This window comes from Nipponia nippon, unplaced genomic scaffold (genome assembly GCF_047370975.1).
Source record: "Nipponia nippon isolate SJK-2023a ecotype South Korea unplaced genomic scaffold, ASM4737097v1 scaffold_4, whole genome shotgun sequence".
In the NCBI taxonomy this organism is placed as follows: Eukaryota; Metazoa; Chordata; class Aves; order Pelecaniformes; family Threskiornithidae; genus Nipponia; species Nipponia nippon.
In genome coordinates this window covers 31055863-31074980 of record NW_028262358.1, presented here as the reverse complement: position 1 = coordinate 31074980, position 19118 = coordinate 31055863, and the positions used below count along the sequence as shown (strand labels likewise).

At 38.1% G+C, this 19118-nt stretch overlaps 1 protein-coding gene across 1 annotated transcript in view; it reads left to right on the top strand.

The window, feature by feature from the left end:
- The window catches only part of PPP1CB (protein phosphatase 1 catalytic subunit beta), a 29530-nt gene extending 17712 nt beyond the window's left edge, over nt 1-11818 (top strand). The window contains exons 5-8 of the mRNA XM_087774120.1: nt 4363-4434; nt 7870-8021; nt 9312-9446; nt 10060-11818. Coding sequence (XP_087630246.1) covers nt 4363-4434; nt 7870-8021; nt 9312-9446; nt 10060-10164 — 464 coding nt within the window. The 3' untranslated portion in view covers nt 10165-11818. The remainder of the gene's footprint in view (nt 1-4362; nt 4435-7869; nt 8022-9311; nt 9447-10059) is intronic.
- The last annotated feature ends 7300 nt before the right edge of the window (nt 11819-19118 follow it).

Below are 19118 nucleotides of genomic sequence, written 5' to 3'. Positions count from 1 at the left end.
AAATTACTTGTAATAAGAGCTATCCTGCCTTTTTGCAGCTGTCTTTGCAACTACCTCAGTTAGTAAGCAACTTGATGCCTTGCACTGAGTGATACAGAGATGATCTGGTAGGTGTCACACCTGCATTGTCAGTGAGATAATTAGAGATTAGTGGAAGCGAGAGCACTGCAGAAACCTCTAGTTTGACTGAACAGTTCCATTTGGAATTAGAAATAGCATACACCCAAAATTCCTGAGCAGACTCTTCCAGACTCTGTGAGGTTGTATTGATGGCTGTCATCCTGCCTTTATTAATTACAGGCATCTCTGCAAGAGCTCTGTCTTATGGAATGTGCTGTAAAAATGATCCCAGCTCTTCTTGTATCTTGTATTGAAAGCTTCTGACTTCAGTGCCTGCTAGTATAAGCTGTCAGTCTTATACGTAATATGCTCTGAGGTATTGTCATGTCTCTGTAAATACAGAATTAATGCAGTGATAGACAGTTGAGTCTGCCAGTTTCCAGGTAGCATTGACATGCTAGAGAAAGTACTTGTTTTCTCACAGGTCATCTTTTCATCTCATTCTCAATCAGTGTGGTGTGGTGTCTTTTTTCTCTTTTTTAAGGACTGGTACCTATTTTATGAGCTAGATCTCATAATTTTAAGAATGTGAGATACAACATCACTTTTGCACTGAGGTAGCTAATTATCAGCGGCTAAAACCATGTAATAAATTTGTTTCCAAAAAAGCTGGCGAAGGAATTATTCTTTTACTATCATTATACTTTTTTGATTTTTTTTTTTTTATTTGGGAAACAGTAGAGAATGAATAGTGACAAAATACAGTGGTGTTTCAGGCAAACAATTAAGCTTAGGTGGGTCATAGAAGGTAATCAAGGAGGCTTAGCAGGTAGAGTAGAATGCTGTGTTCTGTGACAAAACTGATAGTTTTGCGTGTATATATACTTGAGACCTGAGTTATGAGCAAGAAGCCTAGAAAGCTATTTTTCAAGGAAAAAAAATCAAAGCTTTATTATAAATGTATTAAGGAGATTAACCTCTTGTTTAATCAAGTAGGAAAACTTTTTATTTTGTGCATAGTATGCTTTAAGGATCCTCTTATGAAAAGCAATATTTACTTCTTTATTGAGTGCTAATTGTCCCTTAAACTTGTACAGGCTTCATCTGTAACTGAAATTACTATCACTCAACTGATCTGCGGCTGTGAAATAAAGTGAAAAGATTACTAAACGTGCTGTGTGCTCCGAATAAATGGAAGTGGACATTCAGCACATAAATAAGTTTTGCCCTTTTTCAGCTCTTCTCCAATCCTATCCAAACTGCATTCCAGATCCCATGAAGTCATGGACTGTCAACGCCTTTTCATGATGTTACTACTATAATAAACACTGAGGCAACAACACAAACTATTCAACTCTGCTGGAGGTTGAAGCTAGCATGTAGATATAAGGTAGGTGCCTTTTTTACTATATTGCGCATTTTTGCATAGTTTATTTTAAAAATATTGTCCTCTGGGATATATAATAAAACTTTGCAAAACCGCATAACATAGTAAAACAAAAGGCACCTAACTTACCCCAGTAGGCTATCTACAATAGCTTAAAATCCTGAGTCAGCTTTTTTACCTAGACTTTTCTGGGCATCTGCTGTTTGAGTTATCTATCTCACAATATAAATCAAACCTCTCTTGCCATTACTGTCTCCAAATGTTCATGCTGCTGACAGGATCTTTAATGTATCCTTCCCATCACCTCTCTCTCTCTTCCCTGTCTTTCCACGTTGCTCATACCAGTCACATTTTGGCCTTTTCTTAAGGCTGTCCTCTCGAGTTACTTCTGACGTTGCTCTTTATCTTGCTTCATTAAAGCTTATTCCATAACTGTTCCTGACTTCTCCCTCTTGCTCTGCTTTCTGTTCTGTACAGTATTGTCCTCTTATCTATGACACCACTCTCTAGTTCTAATCTTCAGAGACCTTATGTGATGACTTTCAAGTTTCTATAAATTAAGTCCACGTTGTAGTGTCATGTTGATGGAGCACATTGGTCTTATCACATTGGATTTAAGCTCTGAGATGGGAGTCATGTTAGTTTAGTAGAATACTGGATTTACATAATATTATCAAGCTCTGGAATTCTGTTTTTCTTGTGACATTAATGACAGTGAAATGTATGTTGAAGGTGAAGTCTACTTGATAATCTTACATAGACTCCAAAGAGACCTGAGGAGCTTCCTGGATTACACTATAAAAATAAGTAATCATCACTCTTACTGTATCAATTCCACCTGATCAGGGAGTGGCTCAAATCTAGAGCCTGGATTTGATGAGTTTGCCAGGAGTAATGACAATTCATTTTCTGTTTTCCCTTAGGGAAGGGTGCTCTTACACTTCAAGAAGCTAGTATACTGAAAGATAGTTTTTCTGTGCTCACCTGTCATTATGTGACAAGAAAACTTAATTCAATAGTGTACTTTTCAGTTTTCTTTGAGTACACAGTAAGTTGCAGCAATTGCTGTAGTGGCAGCAGCTTGACAGTGAGCTTTAGTAGCCTGTGTTTGCATTCTTATTTCCTTCATTTAACGCTGGTCATGTACAACTTTTGTCTGTAGATCTGAATTTGAGACATTAGCTATTTCTTTTTGAGCAGGGGGAGTTAGGAAGATATTTGGGAAAAGAAGGCCTCTTGGGTGGTTACAGAGAGGTTTATAAACATGCAGGTAGTTTTGTGGGGTTTTGCCATTTTACAGTGGTGTAAAATAGCACAAAAATTAAAAACTATAGGGTTGAGACGTGGTTTGTAATAACATATCTACTTTTAAAGAACTTCATGTTTTGGGTGCAACCTGAAATGGTGAGAGCTCTAACCTCATAGAAGGTCACAAACTGGTTGTGCTTATTTCACTGAGGTTGTCCATTACTCTCTCGGGGTGTGGTGCTGAGCAGAATCAGATTAGAATCCACATGCCTTTGTGCTAACGTAATCTGCATGCAAATAGATCAGTTCGGGGGAAGGGGAAGAGGTAGAGGTAGATTGGTCAAAGTTTAAAAGCTGATTATCTACTGGAATTTATATTAGTTTCCCTGTATTGTCGTGTAAGTAGAATTGACTAGAAAACTCATTTGATGTGCTATTTAATGTAAGATTTCTGCCATCCTTCACAACCTCAAGGTAATATCCTGAAGACAGCTTTAACAAGCTGATGAGGATAGAAGGCTTTTGTCATAAGACTGCTTCAACAAAAATAATCTAAAATCTTAATACTTGAAGAAAAGTTCCTGAAGTCTTTATATCAGATGCATTGGAGTCATTGTTCCTATAACATGTGTGTTGCACTGTGCAAACTCTGTCAGCTGAAATTATTTTATGCAGTGACTCCTATCCAATGACAGGTTTTCCTCTGTCATGTTCAAAGTTCTGGACTGAATCAAATGGCTATGGCTTGCTAATACGAAATATGTTTCATCACAAATTAGGTCTTCATGCTCTGTTTCCAAATTTGCAACTTTCTTAATTAGGTAATCTTGGCCTAAGTCATTTAAGTCACTTTAGGACCCTTATTTAAGGACATGTGAAGATGCTAGAGCATCTAGTAGGCTCTCTTTCATGCCTGTATGCCTCAAGTAGAAAAGCTCTAGAGTGTGTACTTAAACCATTCAAAGGGTGGTTTTGGAATCCCATGCTTTGGCTGTAATTACATGTTAATATGGCAAAACTATACAAAAAGAGCCGTGTCTTTTTGATAAATGATTTTTTGGAGTAATCAAGGTACTATGGTTTTATAAATGACAAAGCAGCTGAGCTGGAGTAGATGACCACCTCTGTGCTCCCTGTCTATTGCTGTTGCACTGTCTAGTATTTGTTTACAGCATCCACTGACTGCTGCTTAGCTGATGTGTGGTAAAACACTGAAATGCAGTGATGTGACTTATGATTCCAGTCATACCTGCAGGCCGCTTTGGCTTGTGGTCTTTTAAAGCTGGGTAGGGGATTTTCCTTTAGCTTTTATAAAGTAAGGTGGTTGTAAAGAAAGCCATCTGCATCCAATTTAATTGTGTTAGATAATGGGAATGCTATCCTTCACTGGTTCTCTCTAAGCTGTTTAAGAGAACATACTTAACTGTAGGGTTCTGTGCTGTGTGGCTAAAAGGATGGTAGGAAAACAAAGCCACTTGCTAATTTCATGTGTGTTATTCTCTGTCCTTCTGTTCAGGAACTTAATTGTCTTATAGCAAACTGTCTTGTTTATATGACAGTGGAAACAATGGGTGCTGTATGACTTTGCATCTTTAATTGTGTGTTCTCTGGAACCCTTTTTACAGGTAAAATATGTAGATAAGTCACTTGTTTTCTTGTACTTACAGGACTGTCTCCAGATCTCCAGTCAATGGAGCAGATCCGGAGAATTATGAGACCTACAGATGTTCCTGACACAGGTGAGTGACATGGAATTTACTGTAAATAGGTCTTAATGATGAAACAGATTTAATCAATTTCTGTACAGGCAATGCAGTGACGTAACACAACCCTTGTTCACAGTACAGTATCCCTTGATATCTGTGCAGGGCATGAGTCTTGTTCCTCATGATGGCGAAGTTATATGACACCTTAGAGGCTATTGCCCACATTGTTATTGCTGGTCATAACAGAGTAGGATACATTACACAAGTTTGGATACATTATCCACAAGTTTGCCTTAAAACAAACTTAGAAATCTAGTGAAAGATCAAGTGAAACTAAACAGCTAGTTCTTTTCCTTGCCTTGGTTAGGCACACCCAAACCTTTTAGTCTGTCAAAAACCATTAATTGTTTGAAGCTTTGAGTATTATTTAAAGTATATGGGCTTCTCCCTACTTGGGGCCATGTCTCCTTCCTGTTTAAATTTGTGAAGTATAGCTCCTAATTCCCTGCAATTGGGATTTCAATTGCTTGTATCAATGTGCTAGTCCTGAAATTTTCTTCTTCTAATAATTAATACTTTGTATGTAGGTATTGGATGCAAATTGCCAGTGCTTTCTGTACAATATTCTTTTGAATGGTTTAATCAATCATCTTCCTCAGTGTCCTGTTTATTCCAAATTTTGTTACTAGTGGATTGAAAAGACTGTCAAGCAGTACAATGAGCTATTTTTTTAAAGTGTTGATCTCAACAGTGGTCTGAAATTAACTTTCAGACGAGGTATCACATCTAAACCTTATTTTGAAACACAAATTACAATTACGGTTAAACTGTGGAATAGAAAAATTCTACTTCCTGTAATGTTCCTTAGTGATGATGCATAGGAGTAATTCAGGGACTAATACTAATATGTCTATTGTCCCTTAAAGAACAACATTTCTGTGCAAGCTGGTATATACACACTTGATAATGAGAAGCATTACTAGACTGGTAAATGAATGTAGTATAAATTACTACATTGTTCTTCCTTTTGTGCTACTTACAATTCACTCAATGCATAACCAAATAGACCTCAGTACAAAGAGTCAATCTTTACATTTATCAGAGCTCTCAGAAAAGGTAGTTCTATTCAACAAGCTAATACTACTGCTTGAGCCACCCCCACTTCAGGAATGCCCTTGCAGAATGTAGTTCTGGTTTCCATGGACACTCCACTGAAATTATATATATTCTTAGTACCTCCTAAAAATAAGTATAGAGATTTTAAAAAAAAAAAAAAAAAAAGGCTTTTGATCTATGGAGTGGTTTGCAGTCTTAATTTTGCTTTCAGAAGCAATATCCGGATATTTACCAGCAGAGGTAAAATGCAGTGTCCCATCAGAGGCATGTGTGCGTATGGTACAGTGACATAGAAGGTCTTGGCCTTTTGGACCACTTAAGGGAGCTGATATTACAGAATGGAAGTAAATTTTGTGGAAAAATGAAAAATAAACTGAAGGGGTCTTACTTCTGTGAAAGTTATGAGTCCTTAAAAGCTACCCCTTTGTGGAGGGATGTCACTTGGTAAATATTTGTGTTGCTACAGAAATTCTTGGTAGATGTTTGTGTGGCTTGTGCTGAGATTAGATCATTATGATGGTTTCTTCTCACCTGATGAAAAGAAGCCTTTTCAACCCCAACTGCAATTTAAAGACCTCTTATTTTGGTGGCATTTTTATGGGGTTTGGAAGCTGTTAGCTCAAATCTGACGCTGTATTCCAACTTAAATCACTTGCCTGTAGTAACTGTTAAAGTATTTGCATTTTGTGAGGCCAAGGTATAAGCTTATTAGGAAAATGTAACTCCCCCTTTTGTGTAATCTTGAATGCCTCGTGTCAGCTATATTATGGTATGCTCCTGGTCAACCTAAGCTATTGCAGTGGTAGATGTTGTACGTTAAAATACAAACCTACTTGGGCAGCATAGTTTATTTTAGACAAACTCGTTGCAGGGTTCTGTTACACCACTCCTAAAGGTGATAGGACAGATTTGCCTATTGCTGTGTATAACCCTAAAGATTATTTGATTTTGGAAAGAAACTAGAAGAGGAAGCGCTTCCTAAGCAGCTTCTGTCACTTGTTGTAAATTTACGGTAAGAAACCAGTAGGGATTGCAGTGCAACTATTCTGTTTCGAAAAACATGTTACTCAGTATAGAGCTAAATTTCTTTTTTGTCATATGCTGTCTGTATGCAGTAGTTTATTCCTAGATAGATTTTTTTTTTTTATCTAAAATGCAGTTTTACTTGCTCTGTTGTCCTCTAAAAGCAAATAAAATCTTAGCCTCTGCTAGAGAGGAACTGTGACTGACACCAAAGACCATTTGATGGCTGTATGTAAATACAAAATTATCTATTGCACAATAGGTTTCAGACATTAGTTTTGCTTGATTACAACTTGAAGGATCTGTTATTTAAGAAATAGTGTCTTCAATATTTTGTTTAGCAAATAACCAGATGTAATTGTAAACATTCTGAGTGCCAGATAAAGGAGACTGCTGGCATCTCTTTCAGATTGTGAAACAATGCTCCTAAGTATTTAAATGCCTAAGGGTTAGTCATCACAGGTAAAGCAAGTGCAATTTCATGGAAAACTATGAAGTACATTTTGAATGCTTTTTGTTTTGTTTGTGTTGTAGTTGAATTGGTCTGGTTCTCTCATGTGAAAATGCTTTGCAAGTTCTATGTATAAGGGCATTGCAGTTGATCTAGAGAAATTTTTTTACTACCCAGTTTTAACTCCAGAGTTACCTGACCTTTTGTTGGCAGCAGACAAAAGATCTTGACTAGTGCTGAAACGCCAGAGAGGTTTATGGTTCTAATTTAGATTCCAGACTGGTTGGCACAAGGCTTTTTGAAAAGTCAACAGTAGTCCAAGCAAATTGAAAGTGCTACCTGAAACAATATATCAGAATTTTGCTGTGTTAAATTTTGATTTAGTCACGTAAGGTTGTTCACATATGGTAAGAAAGGTAAGGATCAACGCTGTTTCATATTCAAAAGATTGTGGTACAAGTTTATTTGCTGTATTTATGACTGGCCTTGCATAGGATTTTAAAATTTACTGCAGCTTTCAAACTAAGCTTACTTGGTGAGCTGTGAAATTGGTGGTTGCCTTTTGAAATGCACCCACTTCAGTATTTTTAAACTCCTCAAATGCTCACTGTGAACATGCTGAATATTACAATTAAATATTATTTCAGAGAACTGTTTGGCTCTGACTTGTTTCATCTCAAGGTGCTATCAGTGGTGAGGGGGGGAAAAAATCTTGCAGACCATATCTTTTGTCTGAGTCACAGTTTAAGTATTACTATATTTGTTGCTAGGGCTTATTTTCTTTAGGAGAGTTGCTCTGGTAATTAGAATAAAACTATATCACATTATAGAATGATACCTCCTAAGACTAGCATCTTCACTTGTATTGTCTTTCAAAGGCTTGCTGTGTGACCTGCTGTGGTCTGACCCAGACAAAGATGTGCAAGGTTGGGGTGAAAATGATCGCGGGGTCTCTTTCACTTTTGGTGCTGATGTGGTCAGTAAATTTCTGAATCGTCACGATCTGGATTTGATCTGTCGAGCTCACCAGGTATGAATTATGCTGCTGTTGCTTCTTAAAACCTCTCCTTCTAGACTTTCTGCCTCTTTGGTGCTGCTTATCAGTAGGATATATTTGAAACTTACTTTGCATTGTGTTACTTTTAGAAAAAAAGATCTTCCTAATAAAGGGCCTATAAGGCTGGGTCCTTCTATTGACTCATATTGAACCGAGTGTCTAATGTCAGTGAAGTAAAATACTAACACTAGATTTCCTCATTGATCTTTCTTTTGTATTGTCTGTTTACTGTTAGACTGTTGTATATGAACATTAGAGGTAAAGTGTCCAGGTTCAAAGAGGCAAAGTCACTTGAATTCGAGATTTACACTGAAGTTTCAGAGTTCTTCCATTTCAGCAGTAGTCAGTTCTCTGGTAGTTGTGGCTTAAACTATGAGGCTTCACTTCATGGAAGTGCTACACGCATTTTGAATGTTTCTACAAACAAAAGCTTTCACCATTGCCTTCATTTTGGTTCACCTATCTAGAGTAATTTGGCTTACATTGTTTGACTTACTGAAATGTGCAGAAAGAAAGCAAGGTTATTTTTGCATTGTTGATCTTCAAGTGCACTTTTTTGCAGTTTTTATTAAGTTAGTTTAAGCAAGTGTCCTAGTTAGGTGGACATCAGGTTTCAATTTCCTGTATAACATTTCAGTTTTGTTATTTAGTCAATTTTAAAAGCTCCTTCCTGCTGTGAAACAAAAATAGGCTTTTTATTCTGTGTCATTATTAGGCTTGGGTATACTGTCAAAACACTTAAATATTTCTCCTTGCAATTTTACTGCTAAAACAGCAGAGAAGATCAGTCAGTGTGTGGAATGGATACTAAGACTTCTTAATTGCTGATTGGGCTTGTGCGATCAACACTAGTGTAAATGAAACTTAACGGTTATAGTTGCAATGAAGATGGTATCTAAACCTTATGTGCTCTGAACTAATAGGTCAAACATCCAAATTCTGTGTATAAACCATAAAATGCTGGGAATCCTTAAATTGACAGTGCATAATTTGACTTCAAGTATGAAAATATTGAGCAGTCAAGCTGATGCATATTTAACATTGGAAGTGTCAGACAGGTTAAGCTACCTGATTTGGCATTCAGTGTCCAGATAAGACAAAATGACTGAATCTGTCCTGTCTGAAAGCCAAGACATAAAATACCTTTTTGATGAGTTCTTGTCATCTCTTTAATGTAAGTCCTGTTTGCCTCAAGACTGGCTTTTTTCTTAAAAAAAAAAAAAAAAATCACGTGAGCTGTATTGATTTCTCTGGTGTTGACAGGTGGTTGAAGATGGATATGAATTCTTTGCTAAACGGCAGTTGGTCACCCTGTTCTCAGCTCCAAATTATTGTGGAGAGTTTGACAATGCAGGGGGCATGATGAGTGTGGATGAAACTCTGATGTGTTCCTTTCAGGTATGACGTATTTGTACATTAAGTATTCCTTTAGGTGTTAGGCTGTAGGGACTGTTAGTCTGCTTATTGATGTGCTTATGGTTAGTCTAGGGTAATACACCTGAGCTACAGAAAGGACTGCACAACAGGCTGGTGTCTGTTGACAATTAGAACTGCAAACCAACTGTTCTTCAGAGAACTGTGTGGGATTTGCTGTTTTCCAAACTCCTGCATATTAAGTTATTCCCGCTATTCAGATGCTCATTTCTAAGTTTAATTGGGTGATTCTTTTTCAGTTATACCTAGCGATCAGAGTACCTAGTTATGCAGCCTAATGGACTATTGAGACCCTTTTAGTGTGGTTATTCTGATCAGATTTTAATCCTTACTCCTTCTTGGACATGTTTTCAGCCCCTTTTCCCCTTCCCATCCCAATGCAGTGGTCAAACTAGAAGATTTAGGAGTAGTATTACTGTTGTATGTAGGATTAAGGAAAGCGTAGGATTTTGATGCGATTTTCCCCCCACACACCCTCACCCCTCTTGTTACTGAATGAGATTTCATGTTGGCTTAACAATATTTGAAATGTTCTCAGCTGTCACTGACTCAAAAGAACTTCTTTATTTTCTCTAAGATATTGAAACCATCTGAAAAGAAAGCCAAGTACCAGTATGGTGGACTGAATTCTGGGCGTCCAGTCACTCCACCTCGCACAGCTAATCCACCGAAGAAGAGGTGAAGAAAGGAATAATGTAGAAACACCATCAGATCTGTCAAGGACAAAACTCCATATTACAGTATATAATAAGTGTGCACTGTAAAACCATCCAGTCATTTGACACCCTTTATGATGTCACACGTTTAACTTAAAGAGACGGGTAAAGGATCTTTATTAATTTTTTCTAGTAGAAAGATGTGCGACACTGTATTGTAACAAGTATAGCTCCAAGTTCTAATATCCAGCATAGACTAAAAAAAGTATTAGGAAAAACCTATTGCAACTACATATTCACATTTACCACGGTTTTTAAAGTTGACCAACATCCCAGTTAAAACTTGATGTAATAGTTAAACCAGATGAGAGCATGATGTTCCATTTGTGTAATGTGGTCTTATTGTTGCTTGATTGCTTTTACTTTGGTTATTTTGTAGCTAGAATGATGCAAATATGGTATCTAGTCTTATTTCCCCGGCTCTCTTTGAAATTGAAATAAGGAAGGGGCTTTTTAGAACAGCTATTGATATCTTATCCTCCCCCTAGCCCCCTGTTGTTCATAATAATGCCGCCCAAATGTGTGCCCTATTCTAATGCAAAGTTGATAGTACGGTAGTGATTAAAAGGCAAACTAAGTCCAAAATGCCCAGACTGGACAGCTTGACAGCCAACATAAATTGAGACAGAAAAACCTGTCCTGACTTTTTTAATGTAAACTGCCACACAATGAATTTGTGCACTACACTGTTTTAAATTATTGACGTTACACTGTGCTATGGCACTTCATTTAACTTAGGTAGGACAAAAATGGTATTGCCTATTAGTTGGTAACTTGATTATGTGGTACCTTGGCTTTAGTTTTATTAGCATGAAACACCTTTGGCATGCTTAGCTTCCAGGTAACTCCCTACCTGCATCAAAGTTCATCTTACATAGTTCCACAGAACATGAAGATCCTTATTTGCTAAGCCTTTGAAAGCTGACATTCTTTTTCATGAGAGGGTGTGTTTAAATGGATGTTCATCAATGGACGATAGGCTAGCTGACGAGTGGTGAGCTGAAACTGCTATGTGAATGTCCAACATGATTATAAGGCTTATGTCACTAAAGATTATATCCTTTGGATTTTCATGATCAAATTTCATATACTATTGTATAGAATTCTGCTTTGTAGTGTACTATAGTAGCAATAATTTCTGTACATGATCGAGAGTTATGCAGTATTTCTTTTAAGTTCTCTCCTTTCTTAAAAGAGTTAACATTGGCAAATGGCAAGATACAGAGAAGATACAAAACTTATAGTAGGATAAATGAAAGGCACAGATTTGCTTTAGGATGCAATACTTATTGGATATAACTACAAAAGCTTTTATTGAATATTGTCAAATTTGTAAGATTCTTCGGGGGAAGGCTTCAGATTTATACCATTCTAAATGTGCATCAGTAGATGTAAAACTCTTGACTTCAGTATTGTCTTTGAAAATGTTAAATTGAGGATTCTGGTAACTTACGTTTTATGAAGTGGCACATTATATAATGCAAGAGATATATTGATTTCTGACACAGTGAGCAAGTTCTTTAAAATGGATTTAAGTCTTTTCTAATTCCATTTTGTTTTAAATGCATATTTTAAATGTAGGTTTTTTTCATTTAGTAAAAGTTGTCTAATTCATTTGAATGAAGTCTGACTGGTTATTTTAACATACCTTACTGTTACTCAAGAAGTGTGGAGTTTGTTTTTAAAAAAAAAAATAACAAAACCAAACTTACAGCATGTATATCTGTTACTGATTTATATTGGATTGGTCTGTGGTTTTGAACAATGGTTTAATTTACCCCACCTTGAAGCAAGCACCAGAGTTTCAATACATAGAATAAAATGTAGAAATAGATTTCTTCTGATATTGCTCAAAGACGCTTGTTCTTGTCAGTGATGAGAGCTGTGTAAGCGCGAGTAACTTCAGTTTGTGACAAGGTAATTGATGAAATCTGTTCTGTAAGCCTTGACTGGGTAACTTCCTGCTCTCAGTCATTGCTTACTTGAGGTTTAGTTTTACAAGTTTTGAAAATGCTGAGTTTTACCAAGTGCCAGCCTCTATTATAAGAAGCATCATGTTACCAAACGTCTGGATTAACACTTTTCCATTTTTTCCTTAGTTTCTGGAACAATGTCTTCTGTATCATGAAATGTCCAGGTGTAAAGCTGTTTGTTATGTGAGTACCTAACATGCTCGCTTGTATTACAGATGCTATGTCAAAAGGAAAATAAAGTCTTCAGGCCTTCTATGTGTCCTAAAGAAATAGGAAATTCTTAGTTTATTTTATGGCACTAGAAAGCCAGATCTGGTTGTGGTGTTCTGAAGAACTGCTATTTTTATATAGCAGCAATCACTTGCAAAGGATTTGAGTGCCGTTTTGACTTCTGGGGAGTTGGGACGTCTGCTAACATCCCTCATAATCCTACATTGGGGGAAAAAAATACATGATTTGATAACCTTACCCCTACAGATATGATTGATATTCCATACTAGAAGCAAGTCAGGAGCATCAGATACATAACAGAACTTGCCATACCACTTCAGTTCACATTTACAATGTTAACATAGATCTTTAGCATTTTTACTATTGTCCATTCTGGAAGAGGTAGAAAAGAGAACCTGAATCTAATTACACTCAGATAAAATTAACTCTTTCTTCTATGGAAATTGCTAGTGGTCTACTTGGTAATAAATTTTTTCCACATAAACACCTTGTCCGCACAAGCCTAAAATGCTGCTAAATAGCACAGTGGTAGTGTGCTGGGAAGTAACAGGAGGATTCTCAAATGAGCTGTTAAGAGGTGTATAAAACATTACACCATTTGAGAGATATTTTTGCATGTTCTCCCCTCACCCCCTTTTATCTGACAGTAATATCCATTCCTGATTTCATTATAGAGTACAACATGGCACATAACCTCTTGTCTTGTTCCTTTTTGGTTGACAGGCATTTTGTGTTCCCCAAACACTAGAGAAATACCTGCTTTAATCTAATTTAAAATATTGCTGCAAGGAGTGCTTCTTTGGTCTCTTTTGTGTTGATGAGAGATTCTTGTTTTACATCACTTTTTTTTTTTATGCTTCATAGTGATCAGTGTTTTCTATGCATGGAGTATTCATAATTGCTGCTTTAAAGGAGGGCGAAAAAATAGTGTTTCATATAGTTGTGGTTATTGTGCTGCTCTGATACCTTGAACACTATTTCTGTTTAGGTAGACTTGTTTGTACTGATCTGATATATTACCAAAAAATGCTGTAGAAATAGATTCACTGAAGACACTGTAATGGGTCTTACGCTAGTGGATTGTATTCACTTTGCTATGTCTGGACACGCAGAAGTACTTGTGGCCACTGAAGTCTGAGTTGGTCTTTTTGCTTCTTAGTGTGATTAACTGCAAGTGCTAGGTGTCACCAAGCTTCACATTCCTGTTGTGAAGATAGTTTGCATTTGTACTGTATCCTCTGTTGAGAGAAGAGCCAATAGGTACGTATGACACAGCTTGTAGTATCCCAGTGCATTGCTGTGTACTTAATTGCCTGGGAAACTCTGATGGAAATTCTTCAGATCTCTGGAAGGAAGTTGCTTTTATTGTTAATAGCCTACATCCCTGTTTTAAGGTTGTTTGAATATAGATATCCTCTCTGCTGTGTTTCTGCCAAAAGATGATAGAAGTAGGAGTTGATGAGCAGCAAGGTATCTTTTAAATGAGGAAGTGTTCCTGTCTGTGACATTTTTTGGTAAGTCCAAGAGGATATTGCCATCGTACAGTGGAAACTGTCAGATTAAATTACTGGAGCTGTATGTGGTTGGTTTGGGGTTGGCAAACACATTTTTTTGCTCTGTAGTCATGGAAATAGAAAAGACACTACTGCTTTTGAATATGGTTGAACTGAAGGTGACCTGACAGTAACTCTGGTTTAGATAGCTGGAATTTTCAGAATATGTAGATGACAAACACAAACATCCCAGGCGTGGCCTTTGGTGTAAAGCTCAAAAGTTAACAGAAAAGGGTGCCTGCTTTGTAGAGGCTTATGTAGATAATAGTTGTAAAAACTTAGCCTTTAACTGGGTGTTGAATTTCTTCCTGGCAAACTGTCAATGTTGTCTCCATGGCTGGTGTTTCTGGGACTTTCCTTGCTGTCAGGTTTGTTGGAGATGAAGATACTTTATACAAACCTGAGAGGTAACATTACAACTTGGTGAAGTGATACTGTCAATATTGTATTGCTTTTGAACTTGTTTTGAGTTGTAACTTGACTCATGATTGGCATCCATCTGCTTTGTAATGTACATGAGGATAAATGTGGATATTTGGCTGCAAATGAACTGGTGAAAAAGCAAGGGCAAGAGAATGTCTCCTTGTGCTGGAGCAGAGATGACTACAGCACAGTCAAATGTCCGTGTCTCCAAGTCCACATGGGCTAATAATACGCTTTAGCGAGCAGTGTGTTTTTTAATACAGAACACAGTTTGGAAGAAGATCATGTTGTGGTATATGTTTAAATTCCAGTTCTTCATGTGTATGTGAAGAGCCCTGGACTGTCACAAGAATTGCACGCTAAGCATATAGTCATTCTTGTCAATAAAAAGGAACTCAATGAATCGATGCCAGGCTTGGGATATTTAGGCATAGCCCTGGATATTCTTTTTCTCTGCTGTCATCTGTTTGCTTCTGCTAATCAGCAGTAGCAGTTTTCAAGCTCACTCTCAGTGCAGCTGTGTACTTTTTTCTCCTGGATCATACATTAATTTTGCTTGCTTTGTTCCAAAGGCTGATCAAGGTTTTGATGACAGCATCTAACCAGGTGGCTGCATGCAACTCATGAGCTTATAACCAAGCATTCTTCTCACTGCATGTGTCAGATGATCAAAGCTGAAGGAACCTCAGGCCATGTTGGTCTGAACACTGGAAGAACCATGTGACAGTAGGTCAGCGTTGGGACAGTAAATAAGTTACAAAGATAAGACACAAGTTTGGGTACTGTGTGTTAAGGGTCTGCCGGGTTCTTGTCTTCCATGGATTTCTGGAACTAGTAGTGCCTGAGCATCTTCCTTGCAGATCCCTCAAGTTGCTGGGAAACCAGCAAAGCTGTCTGGTTACTTGTTCTGTATCTTAGTGTGCCTTGTTAAAGTAAATAATAATTATTTCAACATGTTAATTGGTAATAAGGACAAAATTTCATTCTGTTTCCCAGTGTCCTGTTTGAACTCATACTAATCTCTGCACCTGCATGTCCCAACAAATGAGAATTTAAAAATATAGTTCAAAATAATTGTTTGCCACAAGCCCTTGCCAGTACATGGCTATAGTAATCTTTTCCAAGGAAAACTCTTACTGCTGCCTGAAACAGTCTGAACAGATGGAGCTTTAAACGAGAGTATATGCACTGCATGTGGCCTAGCACAGCCCCTTTCCTGGCTTTAGTTAACAGAATCTGCAGCCCAAGCTTCCTGTTTAGCCTACTGCAGGCTCAGTTTTAGAAGCAACCATATCAGAAAGCAGGTGCTAACTAGATCCAGCTGCTAATAAAGATCAGCAAAAGCTATTCTGTATCTTGAGGTGGAGATACAAGCTTTGTGTTAAAGATGAGGAAAGCTCCCAGGCAGAGCTCTAGAAACAAGCACCACTTGAAAATCCTCTTGAAATATGATAGATGGGCCCAGATATTAAGTTTCAGTGTTTTAACTTAACCTGAGTTACTGTTAAATGGAGGAAGTAAAGCAAATAGGCAGGATTACAGTTTTTCTACTCTCTTACAGATAGCTGATACTCAAAAATAGTATATTATAATTGCAGAGACCAAAATAATAAAGTTACTGATTTTTTTCTTCTTTTTTCCTCCTTGGTAGAGAGTTCTGTCTGCTCATGTTCCTTTAAAGATTTGAATCTTCATGGTGCAAGAGAGAATGCTGTAGATGGATCCAATTAACTATTGAAAAGGCTTAGCCAGGAAAAAAATGGTATCTTGCAGACAAACTGGTGCAGCTCATGACATGAAGCAGAGGAGCGCACAACATTGGTGAAAGCAGAGGACAACCTTGGCGAGTAAATAGATTCCAATGTAATGTTTTTCTCCATCGCTTTGCTTTGAAGTCCCAACAAACGTGTCATATTGCGAAAATAGTTACAAGTATTTCACACTGTTCCCTCTAGCTACTTCCTAGCAGCATTTCTACAGTTCCTCGTATAAGTCCCTCATTGTCTTGTTGAATTTCTGGGCATGTGTAAATTAGTAATTTTCCACTAGCTACCCCAGAATATTTCATGTTTATATTTCAGGTAACTACTCCTGAGTGGCTTCTTGCACCTTCCACAAAGATAGAACATGTATAATTTCTGTGAAATGCTGGGAGAGGGAACACGTTATGAGAACTACATTTTAATGGACATCTTAACTGCAGCGTAATTGCATCTAGTTTCCAGGAGGCTGGGTTAAGAGGGTGAGGTGCAAGACTTAAGGCCTCATTCTGTTGAAGCAATGATGGAGGACAAACACTTAATTCTTTCTTACTCAAGGCTCTTATCTAAAGGTCCAACAAACAACTGACCTGCTTGTCTTAGAAGCTTTTGCCTTGCCTTTACCACCTAGAGGAAGAAGGCATATTCTTTTCCTTGGTCTGTCTTCTTTATACTAATGCTATACAAGAATTTAACATAATTACTTAATGAAATCAAGACCCAGTCCAGTTGACATAAGTTTTCTTCATGTTAGAATTGGTCTAGCATGCAGATGCCATCTAGTGGTCGAAGACCGGTGGATGAAAAGCTATTACTGCAGAACTGGCACTTTATTGCATGTATGTTTATCCTGCACTTGTGTGATGTAGAAACCTTAGGTCTTGTTCAGTACTGAAATATATCCATAGTGCATGGCTTCATAATAACTCGGAACTTGCTGCGTTGAAACCAGGCTTACCTCAGCTAGACGTACAAATTTATTTCCCTTAAATTTGGCAGACTTCATGAGGCCTCTTAAAATGATCTGAGGATTCTGAAAGGGAAAAAAAAAATCAGAGCTGCCATGCAAAGTGTAGAAAAGTTAGGCTTTGTCTTAGGCAAAGGTTTCCAGGTTTCCTTCCCACTCGGGAATCTTCTGTTCCCAAGTCTAACCAAGTAAGGTGGGATTCATTGTATAAATTTACAGTGATTGGAGGAGGACTGGCAGAAAATATGTAAGAAAAAGTACGTTTAGGTCTGGTATAAACCCAATATAACTACATAGGAAAAAAAAAAAAGAATTTGTTCTGGCTTAGGTGTGGAGAACTAATTGGGGGATGCTATAGAATAAGGTTGGTATTAAATTTGAGTACCTTATCTACCCAAATATTACATAATTTGTGTTATTTTTAATTAAGCAGTTCTTCCTCTGCTGCACCCATGGGCTTGGTATCGTAGGCATGTACTGTTGAAAAGAGGTTTGTAGAGTTTAGACCTGATTTGAGGGAATCACTTGATATTTAGCCAGGTTCCACTAGTTGACTACAATGAGTTGCTCTTGAAAAGCTATGTCTATGCTAGTGTGTTAGTTCGGAGCAATTATGTGTTTTTAAAGTGAATCCTCCCGGTTGTCCTCACATACTGGTTTGGATTTCAGAGCTCATGCTGTTGTATGCAAAATAGATCTTTTTGGTTTAGTTTCATGCAAAAGAAATTTGTTCCTAGTGTATGCCCATGCTGTCAATGATCCAGCCTACCAAGTGGGCCATACCACTGTGAAGTCCCCCAGCAAGGGTGGGTGGCACATGGGTGCACCGATAGCTAGGATGGAATCAAAATATCAACAGCTTATTGTGACGCTGCAGTGCTTCCCATGCCGTGTAAAGTTAAACTGGCCTCTGCACTTCAGACATTGTCTGTCAAGAGCCACACTGAAGTCTGTTACTCTACTGTTCTACAGTCTGCCCAACATTTTCCTCAGTATCCTTTCCATTCTTTCTGTTGTATTTTCTGTTGCTCCGATTCTTTTTATTGTCTCTTTTTTTCTGACTGCTTTTCTACCCAATGGTGGCAAGGTCTCTTTGACTTCGCAGGTGTTCCGATATGATGGCATCTTAGGCTGCAAGGAAACACTAACTTGTCACTAATCTGTCATGAGAGGGCTGAAACCCTTGGTGGCTGGATAACCTAGCAGCAGTAGCAGGAGGCTGTGTATCTCAATAGTCACTGACTACCAGAAGACCAGCAATTGGGGTATGTGTACAGTTCAAGAAGGTGGAAGAAGTCTTATTGAAGACCAGGGCAACAATGAGATTTTGAGGTGTCATAGCATGTGTCCTTACTACAATGATACTGCAGAGAGCTCTTTGGAAGCATGCAGCCTCCTGTGCTTGTAGCAACTGAGATTCAGCCCAGGTTAATGTACTGCTTTCCTATACGAGGCGGGAGCGGGGGGGACGGGACACAACACGCAAATGACATGGGACAGGCATGCGAGGCTTCAGGTGGAACTAGGGCTTGAGTCCAAGTGTGTGGAGAGGCAGTGAGTTGCTAGTCTGAGCAGGAGGGCTGTTTTAGGGCTTTAAAAGCAATTCCATATGGCTATGAGCTGTAGGAGAAACCTACCATGAAGCAATTCTGTCTCAAAAGTGCTGATTTCCTGCCATGTGAGGTCTGTCCAAGGAACTAAGCAAACTGCACAGAAGGATAATGTGCTTGTGTAACCTTCCTCAACTTCCAAGAGGCAATACAGCCTCCCCCCCTCCATGAATGCTGTAGGGCATGAGCTAATGACACTACACACAACCCTGTGAACAGTAGCCATGACAAATATTGGTTGAGGTGTCAGTTAACTTGGAATGAAAGGCAGTTACCTGCTGACATTGCAGTAATATTTTTTTCCCCTCCACATTACAGCAAGCCTGAAAGGTTTCATGGCTGCACTTCCTTAGTCAGGCCCTGGGAGCAGCAGCATGAAGTTTTCCCTAGAGGAGATGCCTCA